General features: G+C 36.0%; 1 protein-coding gene across 2 annotated transcripts in view; it reads left to right on the plus strand.

The window, feature by feature from the left end:
- LOC149197233 (B-box zinc finger protein 25-like) overlaps window positions 1-13,703 on the plus strand; it is a 34,129-nt gene extending 20,426 nt beyond the window's left edge. Inside the window, exons 1-3 of one of the 2 annotated variants that reach the window (XM_089405780.1) lie at window positions 6,873-7,328; window positions 12,188-12,517; window positions 12,977-13,703. In XM_089405780.1, coding sequence (XP_089261906.1) covers window positions 7,146-7,328; window positions 12,188-12,517; window positions 12,977-13,282 — 819 coding nt within the window. In that variant the 5' untranslated portion in view covers window positions 6,873-7,145 and the 3' untranslated portion in view covers window positions 13,283-13,703. Of the gene's footprint in view, window positions 1-6,872; window positions 7,329-12,187; window positions 12,518-12,976 lie in introns of those variants that run through there. The other variant, XM_089405781.1, reaches the window with a different exon arrangement.
- The last annotated feature ends 9,006 nt before the right edge of the window (window positions 13,704-22,709 follow it).

Genomic DNA, 22,709 nt, shown 5'->3' on the forward strand with positions numbered 1-22,709 from the left:
TACAAGGTAAACACTTAATAAGAAATTATCATTTGTATGGCTGAGATCTTGGAAAAAGTGGACAATATTATTAGGAAGGTCACTCTTTTGACTAAGTGAATCACAAGCACAAACCCTTCATCGTCAGACACCAATTGTGATCCTTAGCCGTCGAATCAGGCACATAATTCACATGAATAAGAGAATTTAGGGCTCATGCTCATGCTAATAATTTATTTTTTAATGTGGAAATGTCTTTCAAATTATGTAGCACTCTCTAGGTAGAACTCTATGTTTGTTTTGTTTTATAAGCTCAATTGACTAGGAACAATAGAAACAATCTTAGAATTTTAAGTTTAATTTTATGTTATTGGTCTTGTATCCACACGTGAGCACGATGCAGCATCAACTAGCCTTTTCGTTTCACCACTACTTGGACTTTCGGACCATGCCTATTCCAACACTTAGGCAATTTTTCGTTTAGTGTTCACTTCTTACGTATGAAACATAATTAACATTCTTTCAATTTTAATTATCTTCTTTTTAATTTTACTTCGTAAACATGCGATGTCATCAAACAATAGTAAACAACAATGTACACACATTTATGAAGGGAGGGGGCAACTCCCCAAATAAGTTTACCCCAATTATAAATAAATCAACTTCTGTAAATTTTACAACTTTTTTACAAAGTTTACACAATTGTGCAACCTATCGTATATGCCTGTCCAATCCTTGCCAAACTGTGCATCCTTCTGAATGTGCCCTATCTATCGTGCAGTGGTGCCCCTTCAACTCGTCGTTCAACGCACACCCAACTCATGCATCCTTGGTCGTACAGCTCACCCAAGTTGTGCAGACCACCTAGATTGTGCAACTCACTCGTGTCATGTAACTCACTCTTTTCGTGCAACAAAAATTGTTTTAAAAATCCGTTCAAGAAAAATTGTGCAACACTCATTTAGAGAACCCATGTTGTGCAACACATTCATAAACCCATTTCAGAACTCGTTCAACAACCTGTTTCAGGACTCGTTCAACAACTCGTTTCAAAACTCGTTTAGGACTTTTGTTCAGCTCGCCTAGGCGGGTACATGCCCTGCCGCACCCTCACGCCTTACGGTTCACCTGAACTACTCGAACACCTCAGACTCGTTTGCCTTCCAAACTCGATTTGATGCCTGAACGATTCTCCCTTTGTTCAATATAATGGTCGTTTGCCCGAGCAATTTCTCAAACGACCCGTCCATTCGTTTCACCCTTCCAACCCGACCCATTTGCTCCACCTGGTCAACCCGACCTGTTTCGTTCAGCTGACTCGTGTGGATCGTGCAACTCACAAGGTTGACCCAACTTGTTTGGGTGGACGCCCTTGCACGACCTTTCCCGAATTGTTTGCATGCCCGTGTCACTTTGCCCACACACCTAATCGCATGCCCATCTGCATGCTAGCTACACGCCGTGCTCCTCATGATGGGCAGGTGCTCACCGCTATGGCGCACATGTTCGTCTGTCATGTTTTCGGTTAAATGTGCCCCCCATGACTCACCCCTCGGTTATCTGCGCGTGCCCCTCTAACTTTCCCATGTGAGTTCGGTTAAACACGCCCATCGTTCAAGTTCTGTTTTTCGACTCTCTCGCCTGTGTGGGTCCTTGGCGCTCGTTAGTCGCGATGCTAACTCGAGGTCCTAACATCCTCCCCCACTCTAAAAAGGTTATCGCCCTCGACAACACCATCCCGACAAACTCCATCGCCAAGACCAAATTGTGGCAAAGTGTCACCAACTCCAACATCAAATGCCCATGATGCATGAATTCCCTGCTCTCCATCACACGAACCTTCATCAAGGCTCATGACTTTATGTATGGGTAAGAATTCTCAATTCATGGTCATTAGCCACAACTCATTGTAATGCAATGTCGCAACTCACTTCGTGCTAATTGACCATTTATCATTGTCATGTGAACTATTGTCATGATACTTCAACTCAACTCCACCATGCATCCGTGCACTTGCATGCCCCCATGACTCGATCTAGTTAGGTAGCTAATCCAACCATCGCGCCGAAACCATGAGAATGCTCCTCCTCATGCTTTCGTCAATCGTTTCTCCAACATTCTGTCACATCCTCAACTTGATCAAGAACTCTTCCCATCAATCCAACGCTCAATGTGCCATACCCTGGTCCATGAATAAACTCCATCTCATCTGCAATATGCTGGCCATCAATGTTGTCAAAGTGGCAAGTTTACACTTGCCTAATCATCTCGTCCATGTGCTACCCATGGTCATAGACCAAAAGACTCCATGTCCATAAAAAAATGGCCAAGTCTCATCAACTCAACCCATGCCCAAGTGCTCCCACCAAGGCACCTCCATTGCTGCAATACCATCCAACTCCAAGTTGTCTCCTCCTATCGTATCCATCAAGTCACTCCTCACAAACATATCCCATACTATGCCCAAGCTATGCGCCCATACCGCATCAAATTCAAGTACAAAACTGACCTCAACTCCTCAATGAACCAGATACTCTAAGACCACCATAGTATGAAGTCTTCATCGACTGCAACTATCTCAAGTTACCATGGGCTCCCATGAACCATCTCCATCCAACAATTCGGCAAGAATACTTGACTTGGTCACAAATGCCACCGCACTCTGCGTCTGCCCTCTCTGTCTTATGAATAGTCTCATAGGTTGCCCATGTCTCCAAAAATGATCATGGCCTTACTGTTCAAATGTGTCCAACATAACCATCGGTCCATCTGCAAAATGTCCTCATGTCGCATCGGCACGTCCATAAAGCTCAACATGCTTGCCTTGACACTCCTCCTTGATGTCCATATGTGACATCTATACATGTGCTCTTGCTTAATGCCTCTACATGATGTCTACCATGTGCCATTCTCCTTCAATTCGAGGTCCATGACTTCAGCTGTCCAACTTGTCCACCCTAGTAGACTCAACGCAACTTCGGTCATCACATCCTTGTCTTCGGTTCAGGTTAATGCCCTTAGTCACTCTACCCTCATATCACATCACAGGTCCCTTCCTTCATCGTTGTCTCCCCCACTAAAGTTTTGCCCAAGACTGCTTCTTGGCCTCAATGAAACTGCAATGAAGAAGTCCACCCAAGTATGTATATTAAGTTGTCTTCACTTTAGTTCAGTGTACCCTTCCTTTGTTCTATCCATGAGCCATGTTGGGCACTTAGCCAATTATCCACTTGCCCAAATTTTATAATATTCCACCCTTATAACAGGTGTTCGCACCTTTTGCCCCAAGGTCACAAACTGCCCCAACAAGTCCTACAACAACCAATGTCCCTTGTTGCCACAAGGTCTCATCATAATCTTCCATCGAAAGACTGCCCATCACATCGACAAACAAATACTCCCTTTGCCCATCTTTGCATATGGCCCATCTTCCAAAAGTTCCATTGAAACACATGTTACAACAATACCTTCATTTTCATGAGGTCTCCCCATGTGAGTGCCTCCTTCCACAATGTCTGCACCGTGCATGAATCTGGTTTAACTTGGGCAAGTGCCATCGCACCAAGTTCCTCCTCTTTCGTCGAAACATCTGCAACACATTCTTCATCATATATCACAACTTCTTCTTCCTCTTCGTTGCAATCAAGAACTTCATCCTGCCCCATTTCCCAACCAAGTTGAAGAAGTTCTCCTTTAACATTTTCTTCTAAGACTTTAAGCTCAGCTTGAATCCTTGGTTTCTCTTCTTTCATGTGATTCAACCTGTACAAGGTTTGCACAAGTCTCTCACAACACTCTTCCATTGTTGAGTTTCAGCCTTGACTGCTGCCTTTTCCCTGCCAAACTTCCCCTATGTCGCACTATGACCAAATACTTTTTTTGCAAAGCCCACTTTCTGCAAAACGAGCTCTGGTACCATTTGTCACAGCCTCACACTAGTGGAGACTAAAATCTACACGTGAGAACGGTGCGACACCGACTAGCTTTTTTGTTTCACCACTACTTGGACTTTCAGACTACGCCTATTCCAACACTTAGTCAAATTTTTGTTCAATGTTCACTTCTTTGGTATGCAACGAAATTAACAATCTTTCAAGTTCACTTATCTTCTTTTCAATTTTACTTCATAAACATGCGATGCCATCAAACAATAGTAAACAACAATGTACACACATTTATGAAGGGAGGGGGCAACTCCCCAAATAAGTCTACCCCAATTATAAATAAATCAACTTTTGTAAATTTTAAAAGTTTTTTACAAAGTTTACATAATTGTGCAGCCTGTTGTACAGGCCTGCCCAATCTTACTGAACAGTGTTGCCTTCTGAATGTGTCTTTCTCGTCGTGCAACAACGACCCTTCAACTCGTTTCTTAGCCCACGCCCAACTCGTGCAGCCCACCTGTTTCGTGCAGCCTAGGTCGTGCAACTCACCCATGTTGTGTAGACCACCTGGGTCATGCAACTCACTCGTGTCATGCAGACCACGTGGGTCGTGGAGCTCACTCGTTTCATGCAACAAAATTCGTTTGGCAAATCCGTTTAGAAAATCCGTTCAACAAACCTCGTGCAACACTTGTTCATAAACATTAGAGGAAATTTTAGCCTAAAAGTGCCTATGAAATATTCATGTAATTTCCATGTCATTATGTGTAATCCAATCAAAATCCTTTAAATTTAAAAAGAGGCACATGTAAATATTTTAAAGGAAAAAGAACAAAAGTTATTTTTTTACTTGTATTTTTAGCTTATCACCTTATAGGTTTACCCAAATTTCAATTGTAGACACTCGTTGGATGTGAAATTAAATTTCACATCCAATGAATACCCATTATGCATACTTTTGAGAAGAGGCATATTGATAAAAATTGAAGATACATTAAAAAAGTGATACTTTTGAGAAGAGGCATATTGATAAAAATTGAAGATACATTATGCATACTTTTGAGAAGAGGCATATTGATAAAAATTGAAGATACATTAAAAAAGTGATACTTTTGAGAAGAGGCATATTGATAAAAATTGAAGATACATTAAAAAAGTGTGTTCAACACACTTTTTTAATGTATCTTCAATTTTTATCAATATGCATCTTTTCAAAAGTATGCATAATGGGTATTTGTTGGATGTGGAATTTAATTTCACATCCAACGAGTGTCTACACTTGAAATTTGGATAAATCAATAAGGAGATAAGCCAAAAATACAATTAAAAAAAAATAGTTTTGGTTTTTTCCCTCCAAAATTCATTTATCTTATTTTAATATTTTATCTATTTCTTTTTTTTAGGAGGCCACTTTTGGGCTGAAATTTCCTCTAATGACCCATGTTGTGCAACACTCGTTTAGAAACCCGTTTCAGAACTCGTTCAACAACCCGTTTCAGCTCGTCTAGGTGGGCACATGCCCTATCGCACCCTCGCACGCCCTGCAGTTCACTTGAACTACCCCGACGCCTCAGAATTGTTTGCCTTGCGAACTCGGTTGGATGCCTGAACGATTCTCCCTTCGTTCAATGTATATGGTTGTTTTCCCAAATGATTTCTCAAACGACCCATCCATTCGCTTCACCCTGCTGACCCGTCTCGTTTGCTCCACTCGGGTGACCCGACTCGTTTCGTTCAGCTGACCCGTGTGACTTATTTTGTTCAGTCGACCTGTGTGACTCGTGCAACTCACACGACCGACCCAATTCGTTTGGGTGGACGCCCTCCGACGCCCTCGCATGCCCTCGCATACCTGTCCACATCCCTGTCGCACACTCGTTCGTGCACCCGCTACACGTCGTGCTCCTCATGATGGGCGGGTGCCCACCACTACGGCACTCCTGCTCGTCTATCACACTTTTTTGGTTAAATATGCCCTCCATAACTCGCCCCTCGGTTATGTGTGTGTGCCCCTCCGACTGACTATTGTGCATTAGGTTAAACACGCTCGTCGCCTGAGTTAGGTTTTTTTGACTCTCCCGCGCATGTGGTTGGTCCTGGGCACCCATTGGTCGTGATGCCAACTTGAGGCCCTAACAAGTAGGGTTTCCCTAGTGACAAAACAATAAAAACTATCAATATTATAAATTTATATCTTTTAAAATAATATAAATTCTATGATATATATATATATAAGCTAAGTGGTTTATTAAAATATTATTTTAATATTTATTATATAGATGAGTTAATTTATATGAAATTTTGTTTTTATTTTTTTAAGTATACGTAGGGTTTAGCTATTTTGTATGAAGTTTATATATTTTTTTAAAGTTAAAACTAAAAACAAAAAGGAAAAATGAGAACAGAGCCCAATTATGCTTTGACCATACTCCTCTTGCAGCCGCACTAGCATTTAGTATTGCCGTAGTCTTTAACGCGACTTTTTGAAAGCCTTTACGGCGATTTTTTCCGGTGAAAATCCAGCAGTGATTTATGGAAATCCAAGTTTGATAACTAATTTCTGCACAATGAAACTGTCCCAGGGGTTTTTCAGGGTGCTGAATCCGAATATGCAGTTAAAAAACCATTTTAACTGCAACAAATCATGATTTCAGCTCAATTTCTTCCGCCGGATTCCGTCACCAGAATCTCAAAAAGTCGCATTATAGACAACTCCTTTAGTATTGACATGATACATACAAGGCCCACACCGCAACGAACGGAGAGATGCGAGTGAAATGTTGGAAATGAGGCATTATCGCTCAAAGTGGAAGGATTGAGTTGTCAATGTGGTTGCGTACGAAAAGACACAACGACTGCAATCTTCTTGGGCGCAAGGACCAGATTGTAAAAATTATGATGCTCCGGTTGGTCAAAAACATTAAATTAAAACAGATATAGACAGAGACAGCCACGAGAAGGGAGCCCACACGTTTCGGCGATGTAGATAAGATAAGAGGAGTGCAACGCAGCCACGCGAATATCTTTTACATGTCTTTATCTTCAAGAAATTTTGTTCTCCGTCTCCGTAACATTTTTCAGATCCGCCCAGATTTTCGGCTCCAGAGTCCGCTGTATCTGCCCAATTCTCTGTGTTGCTTTTTGTGAACTCTGTGATGCAGAGCGACATTTGTCAACCAGAATTGCCACGATGGGTTAATGTGGATTTAGGTCTGGGAAGCTTTAGGTTAAGTTAATGTACGGAAGTGTGCTTAATTTTAGTATAGAGGATTGCGTTTTACCATGCGGATCCAGTGCGATGCCTGCGAGCAGGCAGCTGCTTCAGTGATATGTTGTGCAGACGAGGCTGCTTTGTGCAGGGATTGTGATATAAAAGTCCACAAGGCCAACAAGCTTGCCAGCAAACACAAGAGATTGCCTCTTCTCGGAACTTCTCCAAAGCTCTCTCGCTGCGACATTTGCCAGGTACGTTCCGGCTCAGAATCTCAGGGGTTTGATAGGGTCTGTTAGCGGCTTCGCCGCTGTTAACGAAATTGAATACGAAGAGAGTGGGTGCAAACATGTCATCGGCATAAAGTTTTGTATGAAGTGGCGTTCAATTTTTTTATAACGGATATGGTGAAATTGGATGCTGCATATTTTTGCATTTTAATCTGGTTCTCAGAAAAGCTCGATGAATTTTAGGGTTTTAAATTTATTTTATTCTGTGAGGCTGAAGTGCTAAGATTGGTGTTTTTCGGCTAATTATATGAAAATAATATAATTAAATTCAATATAAATAATATTACGTTATTTTGGAATATTGTAAGTGTGTTTTGCAGTTTATGTGAGAGGACAATGGCTTTAATTTTGGTTAAAATAAATATTAAGTGCTTGGGTTTAAAGTTTGGTGAATAAAAAAAGGAAAAAGGAGGTGAATAAACTGTGCATTACAGTCCATGTGAACAGTGTATTGAGTGACTCTTTTTCTCTCTTTTTTCTCTTCACTTTGATTAAAATGAAAATAGTTATTAACATAATTTTAATTTAAAATTATAAAATTATTAATATAATTTTATGTTAGGTATTAACATAATTTTAATTTAAAATTATAAAATTATTAATATAATTTTATGTTAGGGAAAGTGAAAAAAATTATGAATATAATAATAATTTATAATATTTTTTTTGGTTTGTTAAGTTGTTAAGTTGTCTGTGATTTTAGGTTTAATTAATAATAATATATAATATTTTTTTTGTTTGTTAAGTAGTTAAGCTGTCTGCGATTTTCTAGGCTTAATTTGTAGTTTGGGGAGCCAATTTGGTGTGGTGATCTTCTAGGTTTGACTTGTGGCTTGAGGAACTGTCTTGGGCCACACCAACTCTTACCATGTCTCCTTGCTCTAGCATAAGGCGTAACCATTTAGTGAGGTTTGATCTTACGTTACTTCACTCATGAGACCCATCTTCAACTAATGATGAGGCCCATCTTCAACTAATTAGTTAATAAAATTTATAATATTATAATAAAATTTTATATTTATATATTTTTTTTAAATATTAAATTATATAAAGGGATATTTTTCCTTAATAATATATATATATATATATATATTAAAAACCAAATGAGTAAATTTTGTATTATGGCATACGGGCTTGTCGGTATTATTTCGATTAAAACTAGGTTAATAATCAAGATGCAAAAATATATAAATTAATCGCTTTAGAGTTGTTTTGTTTTTTTAAAAGATGAATGAGTTTTGAATAATAATAAAAAAATCCTAAAATAAATATTTTTATATTTAAAAAAATAAAAAAATATTTATATTTTAAAAAATTGCAAAATTTTAAATATAAATTATAAATTCTCAATTTTATTTATATTTTTAATATAAATAGTAATTTTAAAATTTATTTATAAAAGTTAGATTTATATTTATAAAAATTAGTTAAAAATATAATATTATTTTACATCCAAAAACATGTTAAAACCCTTGTGTAGTTTTAAATAGGTATAGATTATTTAATCTCTGGCATTTTACCATCTTAAATTTTGTGGGTGTTCAAATTGGCGTATTGTCCTTATTATGTTTCATTTAAATTTTGTGGGTGTTTAAATTGGTTTATTATCTTATCCTGCTTTATTTAAATTTTGTGCTTGTTATCTTATCCTGTTTTATTTGTGGTAGCACTAGATATAAGAGTTATAACGTATTTTAATGTAGTTTTATTGTTTTTGGTTTGAACTTGTAATGTATTTTAATGTAGTTTTATTGTTTTTGGTTTGAACTTGTAACTGTGAGGAAACACATATTTTTAATTATTAAGTCTATTTAGAATGTATTATATTATTTATTTAGAATGTATTATATTATTTATGAAAATGTGATGTAAAATTTAAAATTTTATTTTATTTTATAGATAATATAAAATCAAATATTTTGTTTAGATTTATATTTTCAACAAATATCTTCTTAAACCAAATAATTTTATTTTAATTAATTATAAGAAAATATTTATATAGGCACATAGAATTCAGTCAATTCTGAATGCATTTTTCATTTCTTCCTATTCTACAAAAACACGTTTAAAAGTCCAAATCCAATGGATATGGTCAATTCCGGATTTAATAGGTGTAGTTGTGAGTGAATATGTATGTATTAGGCAGCTTCATATTAATCTATATGAAGATTTTATTGGGTTATAAAGCTTAAGCATGAGATCTCGAGATAAGCATACAAGCATAAATAGGAGGGCGATAATGTCAAACAACCTTTACATAGGTTCATGCTAGTGCTGGCATTAGATTACTGCATGGTGTATTTACCTGTCATTGTTATAGGAGGATTGCAGATATCTCTTAGACTCTAAATAAAAAACAAATTTTGAAATGGACTGTACTGTCAGAGCCCAGGGCACTGTTATAACAGAGCCATTAATGCTCAGAGGGAGGAGGATAGATTTGTGATTATGAAGGTGTACGAAGAGACATCAATTAAATTGAACTTAAACCTGCAAAGTAGGTGCAGAAGGGCCAGATACTAAGGATATTATGGTTCTCAGTCTGCCAACACTTCACTTTAAAACAGATACAGACAGAGACAGAGACAGGCGTGATTGGGAGCCCACAAGTCTGGGCCGTGTGAATAGGATAGGAGGTAACATTTTTTTTCTACGTAATTTTTTAAGAAATTTTGTAATAGCAATGTTTGAATCATATTTTTTTATCATGGAAATAGATTCAGAATCATTAAAAAATTTTAGGGCACTCAAAATCACACAGTTTGTAACTTGGATCTGCCTCCTCCTCTGGTTGGTCCTGATGATGAACCACAGTTGTTGGTTTCCGCCAAAAATTTCTTTTATGTGATTTTTACAGAAAGACTTTGTTTAACTCATTATAGATCACAGAAGCCTGAATACATAATTTAACACTAAATTAAAAATAAAATTAAAACATTAAAAATAAAAAGAAGAAGAAGTTAAAAGTAATAAATAAAATGTTAAAAGTAATATAAGACCAGTAAACATTTAAATGTTGGCTCAATTAATAATAAAAATTGAAGTTAAAGTCAATTTGTTATATTTTGATTTTGTTATTAAGTTGTGAATAGGCTTTGTTACTATATCATGGCTTCTCAATACCACATGCCCAAAAACCATAACTTCTTTCACAATCAAAATATTTTATAACAATATGACATGATTCTTAACCATAGAAATTCACACCTACTTTACCATATATATTCAGTGGACATTATTAACATGTAGATAGACTTTGTTACAATACCATGGCTTGTCAATACCAGATATAAAGATTCCCATAGAAATTAAATCAAGGTTCCAATAAAATAAAAATTGAGAATACTTTTATATATAAGGATGTGAAATATATATAATATAAATAATATTACTAAGAACGAGCATAGATTCATCTTAAGTAAGGATCCAAGTGAACAAACAAATTGACTTAACAATAATAGAGAAAGATAGTGCATGATTGTTTTAAGTTTTTCATTATTACAACCAATTGAGTTTTTTTATTTTAGGTAGTTTTAAACACAATACCATAGAATCAAAGTTATGAGAGAGGGGGGAGAGAAGGGGGATATAGTGACAAAGCACGAGGGCAAAGAGAGAGATAAAGAGAGCGAGAGAGAGGGAGGTGGGAGAAAGAGGGAGAGAGGAAGGAAGACAGAGAGAGGAGGGGAGAGAGAGGGAGGAAAGAAAAGGGAGATATGGGGAGAGATTGATACAGAGAGGAGGGAAGAGGAGAGGAGAGAGATAGGGAGAGAGGGGGGAGATAGTGATAGAGTTAGAGGGAAGAGAGAGAGTGATGGGGGGTGGAAGATAGAGGGAGGTGGGAGAGAGGAAGAAAGAGAGAGAGATGGAGTTGGAGGGGGGGAAAGAGAGAAGGGAAGAAGAAAGACATAGACGGAGAAAGGTAGAGAGAGAAAGAGGGGGAGTGATAATTGAGAGATGGATAAGAGTGAGGAGAGAGGAGAGTGGGAGGGAAGAGGGAGAGGAGAGTGAGAGGGAGAGAAGGGCAAGAGAGAGAAGGGAAAAGAAGCGAGAAAGAGAGAGAATGCATGTTTGAGAGTTGAGATGGAGAGAAGGAATACTAAAGAGATACATAGATAAACTTGCTATTTTATAGTTAGAGATATAATAGAAATTTAAAGTTGCTTTTTTATATTTGCCAAAAAAAAAACTTTTGAAGTATAAAACTTGAATGGATCCCACTTCATGATTGATTAATAAACTTGAATTTTTAAAACTTAAGATCCCACTTCATGATTGATTAATAAACTTGAATTTTTAAAACTTAATTGCAGCGATACCTGCGCATAGAGCAATAGTTGATTGTAGTCAGTTCTCGTGTCGTGCCTTCTGATTAGAGCAACAGTTGATTGTAGTCAGTTCTCGTGTCGTGCCTTCTGATTATGTTGAAAATGTGCTCAATAATTCTTCAAACAGTTTTAAATGTTCAATTCTCCTGAACAAATAGGTATAGTTGTAAGTGAATTGATTAGAGTGAAATTACTAGGAGTAGCTGCGAGTGAATTGGCTGTCTTGAAATTGCTTGGTTTCGCAATCTGATATATTTCTGACCCGTACAACCTAGAAGTTCATACAGACCCCAAAATTAGATACCTGAGAAATGTGCAAATTTGATATATACAACCTCCACCTGTGCAATCTTGAAGTCCATACAACCCCCAAAATTAGATTTGCTGTGCAAGTTTGGATGAATTTGTATGTATGTGGGTATCAATTTAGCGTGTTTGCCTGATCTTATGTTTCTGATTTAGGTTTAATGGTATTATCTGGTGTCTGATATACAGGATAGGGCAGCCATCGTTTTCTGTCTCGAAGATCGTGCTATGCTGTGCCAAGACTGCGATGAGTCCGTTCATTCTCGCGACACATTAGCAGCAAAACACCAAAGGTTCCTGGCCACTGGCATTAGGGTTGCTCTCAATGCCCTGTCATCAGAATCTCCAGGCTCAAGCGAATTTGACAAACAGCCGACCTCTATTTCTAACCCTACTGCTCCTACTCATGCCACCCCACGGATGGGTTCAACCCACTCATCATCGGCCAAATCGATACCCTTGGGAGAGCCGTGTTGGTCCATGGACGAACTGTTGCCAATTTCTGACTTTGAATCAAAGGTAGAAATTCTTATTAATGGAGATTTTTATAATGCAATTTGGTTTCTTAATCTATTAGGGTTGGATTAGAACTGTTGCCAATTTCTGACTTTGCATCAAAGGCAGAAATTCTTATTAATGGAGATTTTCATAATGCAATTTGGTTTCTTAATCTATTAGGGTTGGATTAGAGTATGTAGATTTATCAGTCATAGCTGTGGAGGTGGGTCTCTTCCATAAACTAAAGGGTTGGATTAGAGTATGTAGATTTATCAGTCATAGCTGTCCAGGTGGGTCTTCTCTTTTATAAACTAAGGGTTTTATTGGGTCTTCTCTTTTATAAACTAAGGGTTTTATTGGTTAATTTAGTGTTTACTTTGGCTTTGATTTTAAAATTAAATAATAATAATAATAATAAGTTATAAGTTACTAACTAAGAAAATTGAATAATAATAATTAGTTGTATTTTTTTTTATGCAGGGAGATCCTGAAGGGTTGGGAGAGTTCGACTGGGAGGTAGATGGTCTCGATCATTTGGGACTGTTCGAGCAACAGCAAGAACAAGAGGAAGCTTTTGCCTGCAGGGTTCCGGAGCTTTGTCCAACCGGACCTGCAGGAGGGAGGCCCAACTTTACTGCCAAAGGGAAATCCAAGGCAGAAATTCCAACCGTTCACGACTTCGATGAAGCGTGTATTGTTCCAGACATTGGGTCGCTGGATACTCACGAATTCTACCCAACCCCTTCGCTTAAGCGCGCGAGGCGTTCATCCTTTGAGGCATGGTAGATCGCAGTGTATTTTTCTTAAAAATCAATGGATACTACTACTATATCAGTGAAGGCCTACCTTAGCAGTTTAATCGATAGATTATATCTGTCGTATAGCATAAAGCGATTTTGGTTTATTCTCACTGTAAGTTGTGTGGAGGGCCGGTAAGTCGCCCAGGAAAATAGTTGGGATCTGTATTGTAAAATAAGATGTTTCATGTTTGTTCATAGTTCTGTCTGTTCAATATGAATGGCAAGGACAATAAGATATTATATCTGGAACTTAAAAGTGAAATGTTGCTGTAGATGGGCCTCTGCTTGTATTCATAGTTAAAAGATATTATATCTGAAACTCAAAAGTGAAATGTTGCTGTGGATGGGCCTCTGCTTGTATTCATGGTTAAAAGATCTTCACATTATGAGAAGTTTGTCATCTAACATATTCTCCAGTTTTCAATAAGTTTGTACAGCAGAGGTATTGTTGCTCAATAATGTTTTTGAATATGTACACCAGAGGTATTGTTGCTCAATAGTGTTTAAAAGGAATTGTTATGGCAGTTGTAGACATGTGTGAATGCTATTGGAAATTGGCTGCACTGCTTTTCAATTTGGGGTGAAATTTGGAAATTCACAGTTTTATTAAAATTCTGGTTCTGAAAATGATATATAAAAAAATACAATTATGATTTTAAAAATTATATATAAAATAATAAATGGTTAGACATTTAAATATGTTAATGGATTTCATTGTGTTGCTTCTGAAACTTAAAAAAAATTATGGTTATTCTTTTGGTGATAAGGTTAAAAACATACATAATGGATTTCAGTGTGTTGTTGCTTCTGAAACTTTTTCAACAAAATTGCGGTTATTCTATATTGAAAATGGTGGTAAGGTTATTGAAAGTGGTGGTAAGGTTAAAACCATGTTTGTTTTTTAAAACAATTTTTTTTTAAGTAATTTTTAACTTTGAAAAATTTGAAATTAGAACACAAGTTGTTGATCTGGGTTCATTTAAAGTTTTATTCACAATATTACAGGGGTTTAAGGCCATGGTAGCACAAATTTTTGATCAGGGTTCATTTAAAGTTTAATTTACAATATTATAGAGTTTTAAGGTCATGATAATTAATGGTCATAATTTTAATTTTAAATAAAAATTAAAATCTAGAAACAATGTTTAACTTGGAGTCTATTTTGGTATTTTTACTGAAAAATATGTATTTCTGAAAATATAATTTTAATTTTGAAATGACCATTTTCTTCAAGGCAATAACTATAACTATATTTAAAAAAATATCCTCTTTAATCTTAGAATTATATGTATTGTCCACAAGTGATAGTATGATGGCTTTTTTCATCCAAGGGGTAAATATATAAAGTATAACGAATAACACATTTATTAGACCTATATGTTTTGTCCACAAGTGATAGGATGATGGCCTTTTTTGGTCCCAGGGTAAATATATAAAGTATAACGAATAAAACATTTATTAGAACTATATGTTTTTGTCCATAAGTGATAGGATGATCCAAGGAGTGAATATATAAAGCATAACCAATAACACATTTTATATTTCTTTCTAGTTTATGCAAATGAGGTTAATTGACCTTTGCTAGCTTTTGTTATGGATTATATAGTGAAATAAATATAATGTTGGACACTTAATGAAAGTGGGGAGGTATGTGAACAATCATGGAGTCCAAAGGACTTTTGAAATTGAATTTAATGGTCACACAAAATGTAATGATATGTATATTTTGTGAATAATATTGCATATCACATTTAACATAAATTTGTGTTTCAATTTCATGAATTCCAACCGTGGCATCAGAGCTTGTCAGCTCTGCACTTGGGCACTCTACCTTACCTGTTTGTCAGGTTTCAGTCCTGCACCAAACTATTTCTGGCCTGCTCCGACTTGCCTCTCTGTCACTCTCTGCCATACAGGGCTGTGACCACCAGGAATGATGGTCACCTTAAGTCGTGAAGAGATGGATGGGAGCCTTTAGACGATGGATATGATATCGATATTGAAAAACCCAGATTTTGATGCATTGGAAAGACCCAAGTGGCCACCGTAAGGCTAATCTTCCCAAGTGGCCACCGTAAGGCTAATCTTTAAGGTATTTTTTGAGCTGAGCCAAAATATTTTGTTTCTCGTTTCAATTTTTGCCGGTATGGAATTTAGTCTCAGGCCTGTAAATGGTCAAATAATCTATGCATGTTTGAGCTTGGAAACCTCTAGGGACGACTCTCCTGTTGTTTCTCAGACATTTGACCTAGGAAGGTTCGATCACAGGGTGGAGAGTGTGAGTGGTATTAGGAGTCTTTCCACAAGAGCCGTGTTGAACCGGATAACACCTCTTCCATTAAAGTTTGGATCAATAAAAAAAAAAACCTAAATTACTGTAAATTTTGTATTTTTTCTTTTCTGTCTTTCCAATATCAAAACTAAGATTGAATTGCTATATCAAAACTAAGATTGAATTGCTGGGTGAGAAAGAAAATATTTTGGTTTGGAATGTTTCTTTTGTTTGAAAAGCATCCCAACAAGGCTCTGTAAAAACTAATCCACAGATCCTCGCGTGAAAAGTCGAGAACTAACAAGTGTGCTTGTTGTGGAGCGTTGATAACGCTGCCCATCTATCCGGTAAGCCGCGTTGCTCATGTCCCGGTGTGAAAAGATTATTCGAAAGTTTTTAAAAATGGCCAACTGTGAAAAGGCTATCGAAAGGTATCTTGAAGAGATTATTAAAAAGATGTTTTTTTAAAGTTCATTAAAAAAGCCAAATGGTTTTGTTTTTGAAGGCTATTTTTTTTTAAGGGTTTTCTTTTATATTTAAAGAAAAAACAAGTTGCATGGTATGAAAAGGTGATATCACAGGGTTCAAAATTTTTATTAAGGCCTAAGAAGGTTTATAGATATTTTTTTATTAAAGGAGAATTAAAAAAAATGGTTTTTTATTAGAAAGAGTTTTGCAAAAGTCTGTTTAAAATTTTGTTTTATTAAACATGATAGTGTTTGGGTGAGGTTAATTTTGTTTTGTTAAACATGATAGTGTTTGGGTGAGGTTAATTTTGTTTTGTTAAACATGATAGTGTTTGGGTGAGGTTTGTGCTTTATGGGTACATATTAAATATCATATTTTTTTTAGGGTAATTTAGAAGGAAGCCTCATGCAATAGGGAAAACAATCATAAGACAAAAGAAACACAATAGCAATGGGTCGCAAAGTACGGCATAAGCAAATTAGGAAAAGGAATCGAAAAAACAATGTAGAGATCATTGCCATGATTACAGAGGTTCAGGCCGCAATCGAGGAACTGAGCATTCTAGCAGAAGACAGAAAAGATTGAGGGTGATTGGTATAGCTTGGATCTGTTACCACCTTCTATGTTTACTGGTAAATATTTTGATTCTTGGGTTATTAAAATGTTAACTTTTCTTCGAGGAAAAGAGTTAATTGAATACCGATTTAATAACCCATATGATGAAGTATGTGATGCTTTAGCATTAGATTTTATAAAATAGACATTGCATAAGAAATTTTTGTGCAAGGTGGCAAAAGCTACACCTTTCAAGGAAGTATGAAAGATTTTATAAGCAGAGTTTGACACAAAGGAAAGTGACATGTAACAACAAGATGTGTCACAGTTTGTTGAGTCAGCGACAGATCTGAGAGAAGATGAGCAAGACTCTAGGAAGACAACAGAGCTTGTAGAATCTCACTCAAAAGTGGATGATGGTTGTGAGGACTATAAAAGTGAAACCCGTGATGCAAATATGCATATGGATGAAGAAGATACAAGAAATATTGCAGAGAGAAACGTTGAAGCTTCTGTGTGTGAAGCAGAGCAAGAGGATATAAATGCTCGAACACTCCATTGTAATGTGGATGGTGCAAATGATGGTGAATCCCACTATGATAAAACACATGTAGATGATGGCTACAAAGTGAGATGTGAACTGGTGAATCTAGCTGTAACTAATGGATTTGTTGAAGTTGAAATTGTCAATGAGCACATGCATGCACGGATATCCACCATAGGGTAGATGAACATTATGTTGATGATATGTGTGGTTTGTTTTTGAAACAGGGATTAATTGTAGCTATATGGTAAGTGCTATGAACAATGTAAACTTTGAAACGGGAACTATAAACTCAAAACGGGAACTCTGGCCAAAAAACCCCAAAAAAACATCAAAAACAATGCTCAAAACGAAAAGTGTGTATACTGGAACGATGTTCTTATTTTTTAGGCGTTAATTTTGAACGTGTTTTAAAATTGGAAGTGACTACAAAATTTACTATGAAATTTTCGTGCAAAATATAGCTTCAAAATGAAAGTGATGACACTGAAACAATGATTTTTTTTAGGGTCAATTTTCAAAATTTTAAAAAAATGCTAATAAAACCAAACTTTTATGTGTCAAACAAAGTTGTTTATGCGGGAAAAAACACACTAATGTTTTTGGCAGAATATTATTTTTCTTTCCTAAGTATAAATTTAACATGTTTTCAACCATAACATGCTAGATACAAAAAAAATTGAAATTTTTTCAACTATAAAATTAAAAAACCATGACATTATGAACAAATTACATCACTAAATGCATTCAAAAGTCATTATTTGTATATTGAATAAAACATATTTTATATCTCTAATTTAATATTGCATTGTAGATATTTTAAACAATAAAATTTTTCATAATTAAGACATAATCCAACAACATAAAAATGCCTCAAAACTTCTCATTTAACACCATATGGAAAACATTAATTTTATTTGAAGATATGATGCATACATCAGTTATATAAACTGTCTTAAACAATTATTCAAAATCACTCATGTTTTCTGGCACACCATCAGAATTCAAATCTTTAGATGAGTGACTGGATGCTGACGAAGATGTTCCATATTCTTCTCTTTCATCAACTAGTGCCCCATCTGAGTCCACATGCATGCCCAACATTTCAGGTTTCAAAATTCTTCTAGATCTACGACTGGTTTCAGGTGACTCCCATGTCAACACTGTTCCTTCTGGTAACAACCTTTTTAGAATCTCTATCGTCTTGAAGCGAAGAGTTCCTCTCTTTGTTAAATTGAAGTCATAAGCAAGTATGTCTACATCCTCCAATTTTAATATGTCTGTGCGGCGGCGATTTACATTTGTACCCTTTCTTTTTCTTTTTCCGTCATTTTTTTTGTCAACTACCATCTCTGGCTTATACACACCATTGAATGGGTGTGTATTTGTGGCATACCAATGTACTTCAACACTTGTAACATCCTCATTTTCTGTAAATACCTTTATAACTTTAGCAACCCAAAATGGATAGCCTTTGGGATCTCCATCTGCTAGCACTGCAATCATGCAACCCTCCTTAATATCCTGTACTGAACCCCTATAAAGGTCTTCCATGGCTTCACGTTGTGCACGAGATCTTATGGAACCAATATACATCTCTCTTTCGGCTGCCTGTGAAGAATTAATAATACCTTGAGATTGTTGCTGTTCAACAATGTTTACTTCCTCATGTTCATTCGACACATTTTGTGGCCAAATAAATGGATTTTTCAAAGGTATATCTTCATTTATTGTTGTCGAAATGATATCACTTTGATTATTGAAAAACGACTCCCACCAAACTGAATCAACAATGTCAAAGTACTCATATGTATATCTAATACATTTTTTAATTTCTTCCAAGCAATCAGAATAATTTATAGCCCTGTTCTGTCTACATGCATTCTGAACTTCACCAACTGATTGTAATAACAATATTTTTGATGCAAATATTGGATGATCTGGAATGAACTTCGAAAATTGCAATCCTGATGACATTGCCCATTCTGTAGTAGTTGAATACTTCTTGCCCCATATTAGTGTTTTCCCATCAATTTTTTTGATATGAAATTGATGTTGGAAGCTAATGTCATTAAGTTGTTCAATGCATTTCCCCTCACCATATGATCCCAGAATAAACCTTCGCATGTCAACAGTTTCTTCCAACACATCAAAAGTAGACTCTGGCATGTATGATTTCTTAATACATTCAATTAGTGATGGCAAGCTCCCAACTTCCTTCCTCCTCAATGTGACTGAAAAACGACTGAACATCTGATCAATATGGTCATGAGTGTGCCCAACAAGAAGGAAACCAACCTTTACCTTTTGAAAAATTCCCAATTCAACAAGCATGTTTAGATATCCAAAAACAACCTGATTTTTGTTTTCACGGCAAGTGTTGTCCAATTGTAGATACAAAACTTCAGGAAGATTACCAGACCAATGAGAAATCACATCATGAATTATGGTTATGGTCAGATTTGCATCATTATGAATATTTGGAACTGTGAAGTACACCCTTGGCAACATTTTCCCATTGAAGACCATACAACTGACCAAGTGAAATTGAATAAAGTTTTCCTCCTGTAAATTCTTGGGTGTGTGAAAAAAATGTGGTAAAAGTGTTTTCTTCTGGTCCATACCATCAATTATCAAACCCAAATATTTATTAGGATTATCATAACACTTCTTTCGATGCTTGTACAACTTCTTCCTTTCGTTTGTTTGTTGTTCGCGATGCTCCTGAAGTTGTTTGACAATTAAATCTACACAACATAAAAGAGATTCATTAAGAAATATGCTTTCATAGTTGATGACTATACAATTTAAAAAGTTAAAGTTATGAACGCTTACCTCTTTCTGAGCCTTCACATTTGTCCCTTTTTGATTTAAGAGAAGCACATGTACTGCAAATCCCCATACTTGTCTTCTTAGGAATACGGACATTGTTGAATTCTTTCTTCCATACCTTCACAAAATATTTATATGTAATAAACTGGCCATGTCCCTCAGCACCTTCTGCATATTCTTTGTATAAGTTGTAGATTTCTCATCTTGAAAAATTATCTAGAATATGTATTGTCTCTCTATTTGGCATACACTCTCCATGCTTTGAAAAGAAATCTTTCATCCATGACATTGCAGTGTTTGATAATGGACCAAACTATCTTTTATGACGTACTTCTGAATAAAATGTGGGATCATTTTCCAAATTTTCTTGAATTCTCGAGAGACGAAAATTCCCAATCGAATGAAACATTTTGAAACTTTTTCTACAGATAAAAAAAGTCCCAATATGATAATCATAACCTGACAATGTAGATTGCATGCACCCAACTAAATATGAATTTTGCATGCTTTTATTCATTGACAAATATCTCTTCCTGCTTTCTAATGCAAATTTGAAATCCATATGTTTCAAGCAATCTTTTTGGCAACATTCACTTGAAATGAGAGCACTGATAAAACTTCTTCTCGTCAGATATTCTGCTCTACCCCTTGTATAACTAGAACAACTTGCATTGATACGAAAAGGTCTACTCCTACTCCTTGATACAATATTTCTTGGCAACATCTCCATCAATTGATCATCATTTGTATAAGGCTTTTCATCATCATTAAGAGGAATGTTATCCACACTATGATCATCTCTGATTTTCAAATATTGACTTGGAGGATATTCTTCATCTTCCGCTTCTTCAGTGCTACTGTCGTAGTCCTTAGAATTCGGACTGAATGGAAAATCTGACTCGATGTTTAATGGATATTCTTCCTCATATGCATTGCCAGTGCTACTCTCATAGTCCATAGAATTAGGACTACGTTGAAAATGTGACTGTTTACTTATTGAAGATGATACATCCCGTCCTTTGTCACTGCTACCTTTATACTCATTAGAATTAGGACTAAGTGCATCATCCTGTCCTTCATCACTGCTGCTCTCATAGTTCTTAGAATTAGGACTAAGAGGACACAATGACACTCCATTCTTTTGAAATTCATCATCATGCTCTTCATAACTATTGCTCTCATAGTCCGCATAATTAGGACTAAGTGGACACTGTGGTACTCCAATCTTTTGAAATTCATCATCCCACTCTTCATCACTGCTGCTCTCATAGTCCTTAGAATTTGGACTAACTGGACACCGTGACACTCCATACTTTTGAAAATCAACATCATGCTTTTCATCACTACTGCTCTCATAGTCCTTAGAATTAGGACTAAGTGGACACTTTGACACTCCATACTTTTGAAAATCGACATCATGCTTTTCATCACTGTTGCTCTCATAGTCTTCAGAATTAGGACTAAGTGGACACCGTGACACTCCATTCTTTTGAAATTTGCCATCATGCGCTTCAAAACTGCTGCTCTCATAGTCCTCAGAATTAGGACTAAGTGGACACTATGACACTCCATTCTTTTGAACTTCACCATCATGTTCTTCAAAACTGCTGCTCTCATAGTCCTCAGAATTAGGACTAAGTGGACATCGTGACACTCCCTTCTTTTGAACTTCACCATTATGCTCTTCAAAACTGCTGCTCTCATAGTCCTCGGAATTAGGACTAAGTGGACACCGTGACACTTCATTATTTTGAACTTCACTATCATGCTCTTCAAAACTGCTGCTCTCATAGTCCTCAGAATTAGGACTAAGTGGACACCGTGACCCTCCATTCTTTTGAACTTCACCATCATGCTCTTCAAAACTCCTGCTCTCATAGTCCTCGGAATTAGGACTAAGTGGACATCGTGGCACTTCGTTCTTTTGAACTTCACCATCATGCTCTTCATCACTGCGGCTTTCATAGTCCTTAGAAGTAGGACTAAGTGGATTCTGTGACTCTTTATTTATTTGAAATTCTCCATCCCCTCTTTCATCAGTGCTGCTCTCATAGTCCTTAGAATCAGGACTAAGTGGAAGAATTGACTTTCTATTCATAGTGGAAGAATTCCCGCTATATTCATCAATATGAATAGAGTTGTTACGCGATGAAGAAGTTGATGGTGTATAAATCGAAACTTCACTATCATAACAATCCATCCCTTTCAAATAGAAGATGTTGAATGATACAAATGGAGAGTCTCCTAAAGATATTATATAGCTTAAAGAATGAAATTTTCCCTCCAAAAAATTTCGCAAAAATATTTCCCTCCAAAAAATTTCGCGAAAATATTTCCCTCCAAAAAGTCTGTTAAATTTATTTACCTTCATTACTTTGTTCTACAATTTATTGAAAAATATAAACTAATTTTTTTTATGAAATCATAATTAAAATTGTACATTACAACTTCTACATTAATTATTATAATAGTTAAACCATATAATATTCGCTTTTCAATACTACAATATTCACTTTATAATATTTTAAAACAAATTATCCCACATTCAACCCGTTGTAAAACAAATCTATAATATTCACCTTATAATATTGTAAAACAAATTATCCCATATTAACCGTACAGTAAAACATCTTCGTAACTTCACTTATATATTAAAATTTCATTATCACTATTACTCACATCACATCCAGGCTTTTTGAAAATTGTTGAAAGACTCATGAATTTGTGGAGCAGCTAAATCGC

This window comes from Pinus tabuliformis, chromosome 2_2, assembly GCF_031772625.1.
Source record: "Pinus tabuliformis cultivar Carrire ecotype Pingquan chromosome 2_2, CPIR1, whole genome shotgun sequence".
Lineage (NCBI taxonomy): Eukaryota > Viridiplantae > Streptophyta > Pinopsida > Pinales > Pinaceae > Pinus > Pinus tabuliformis.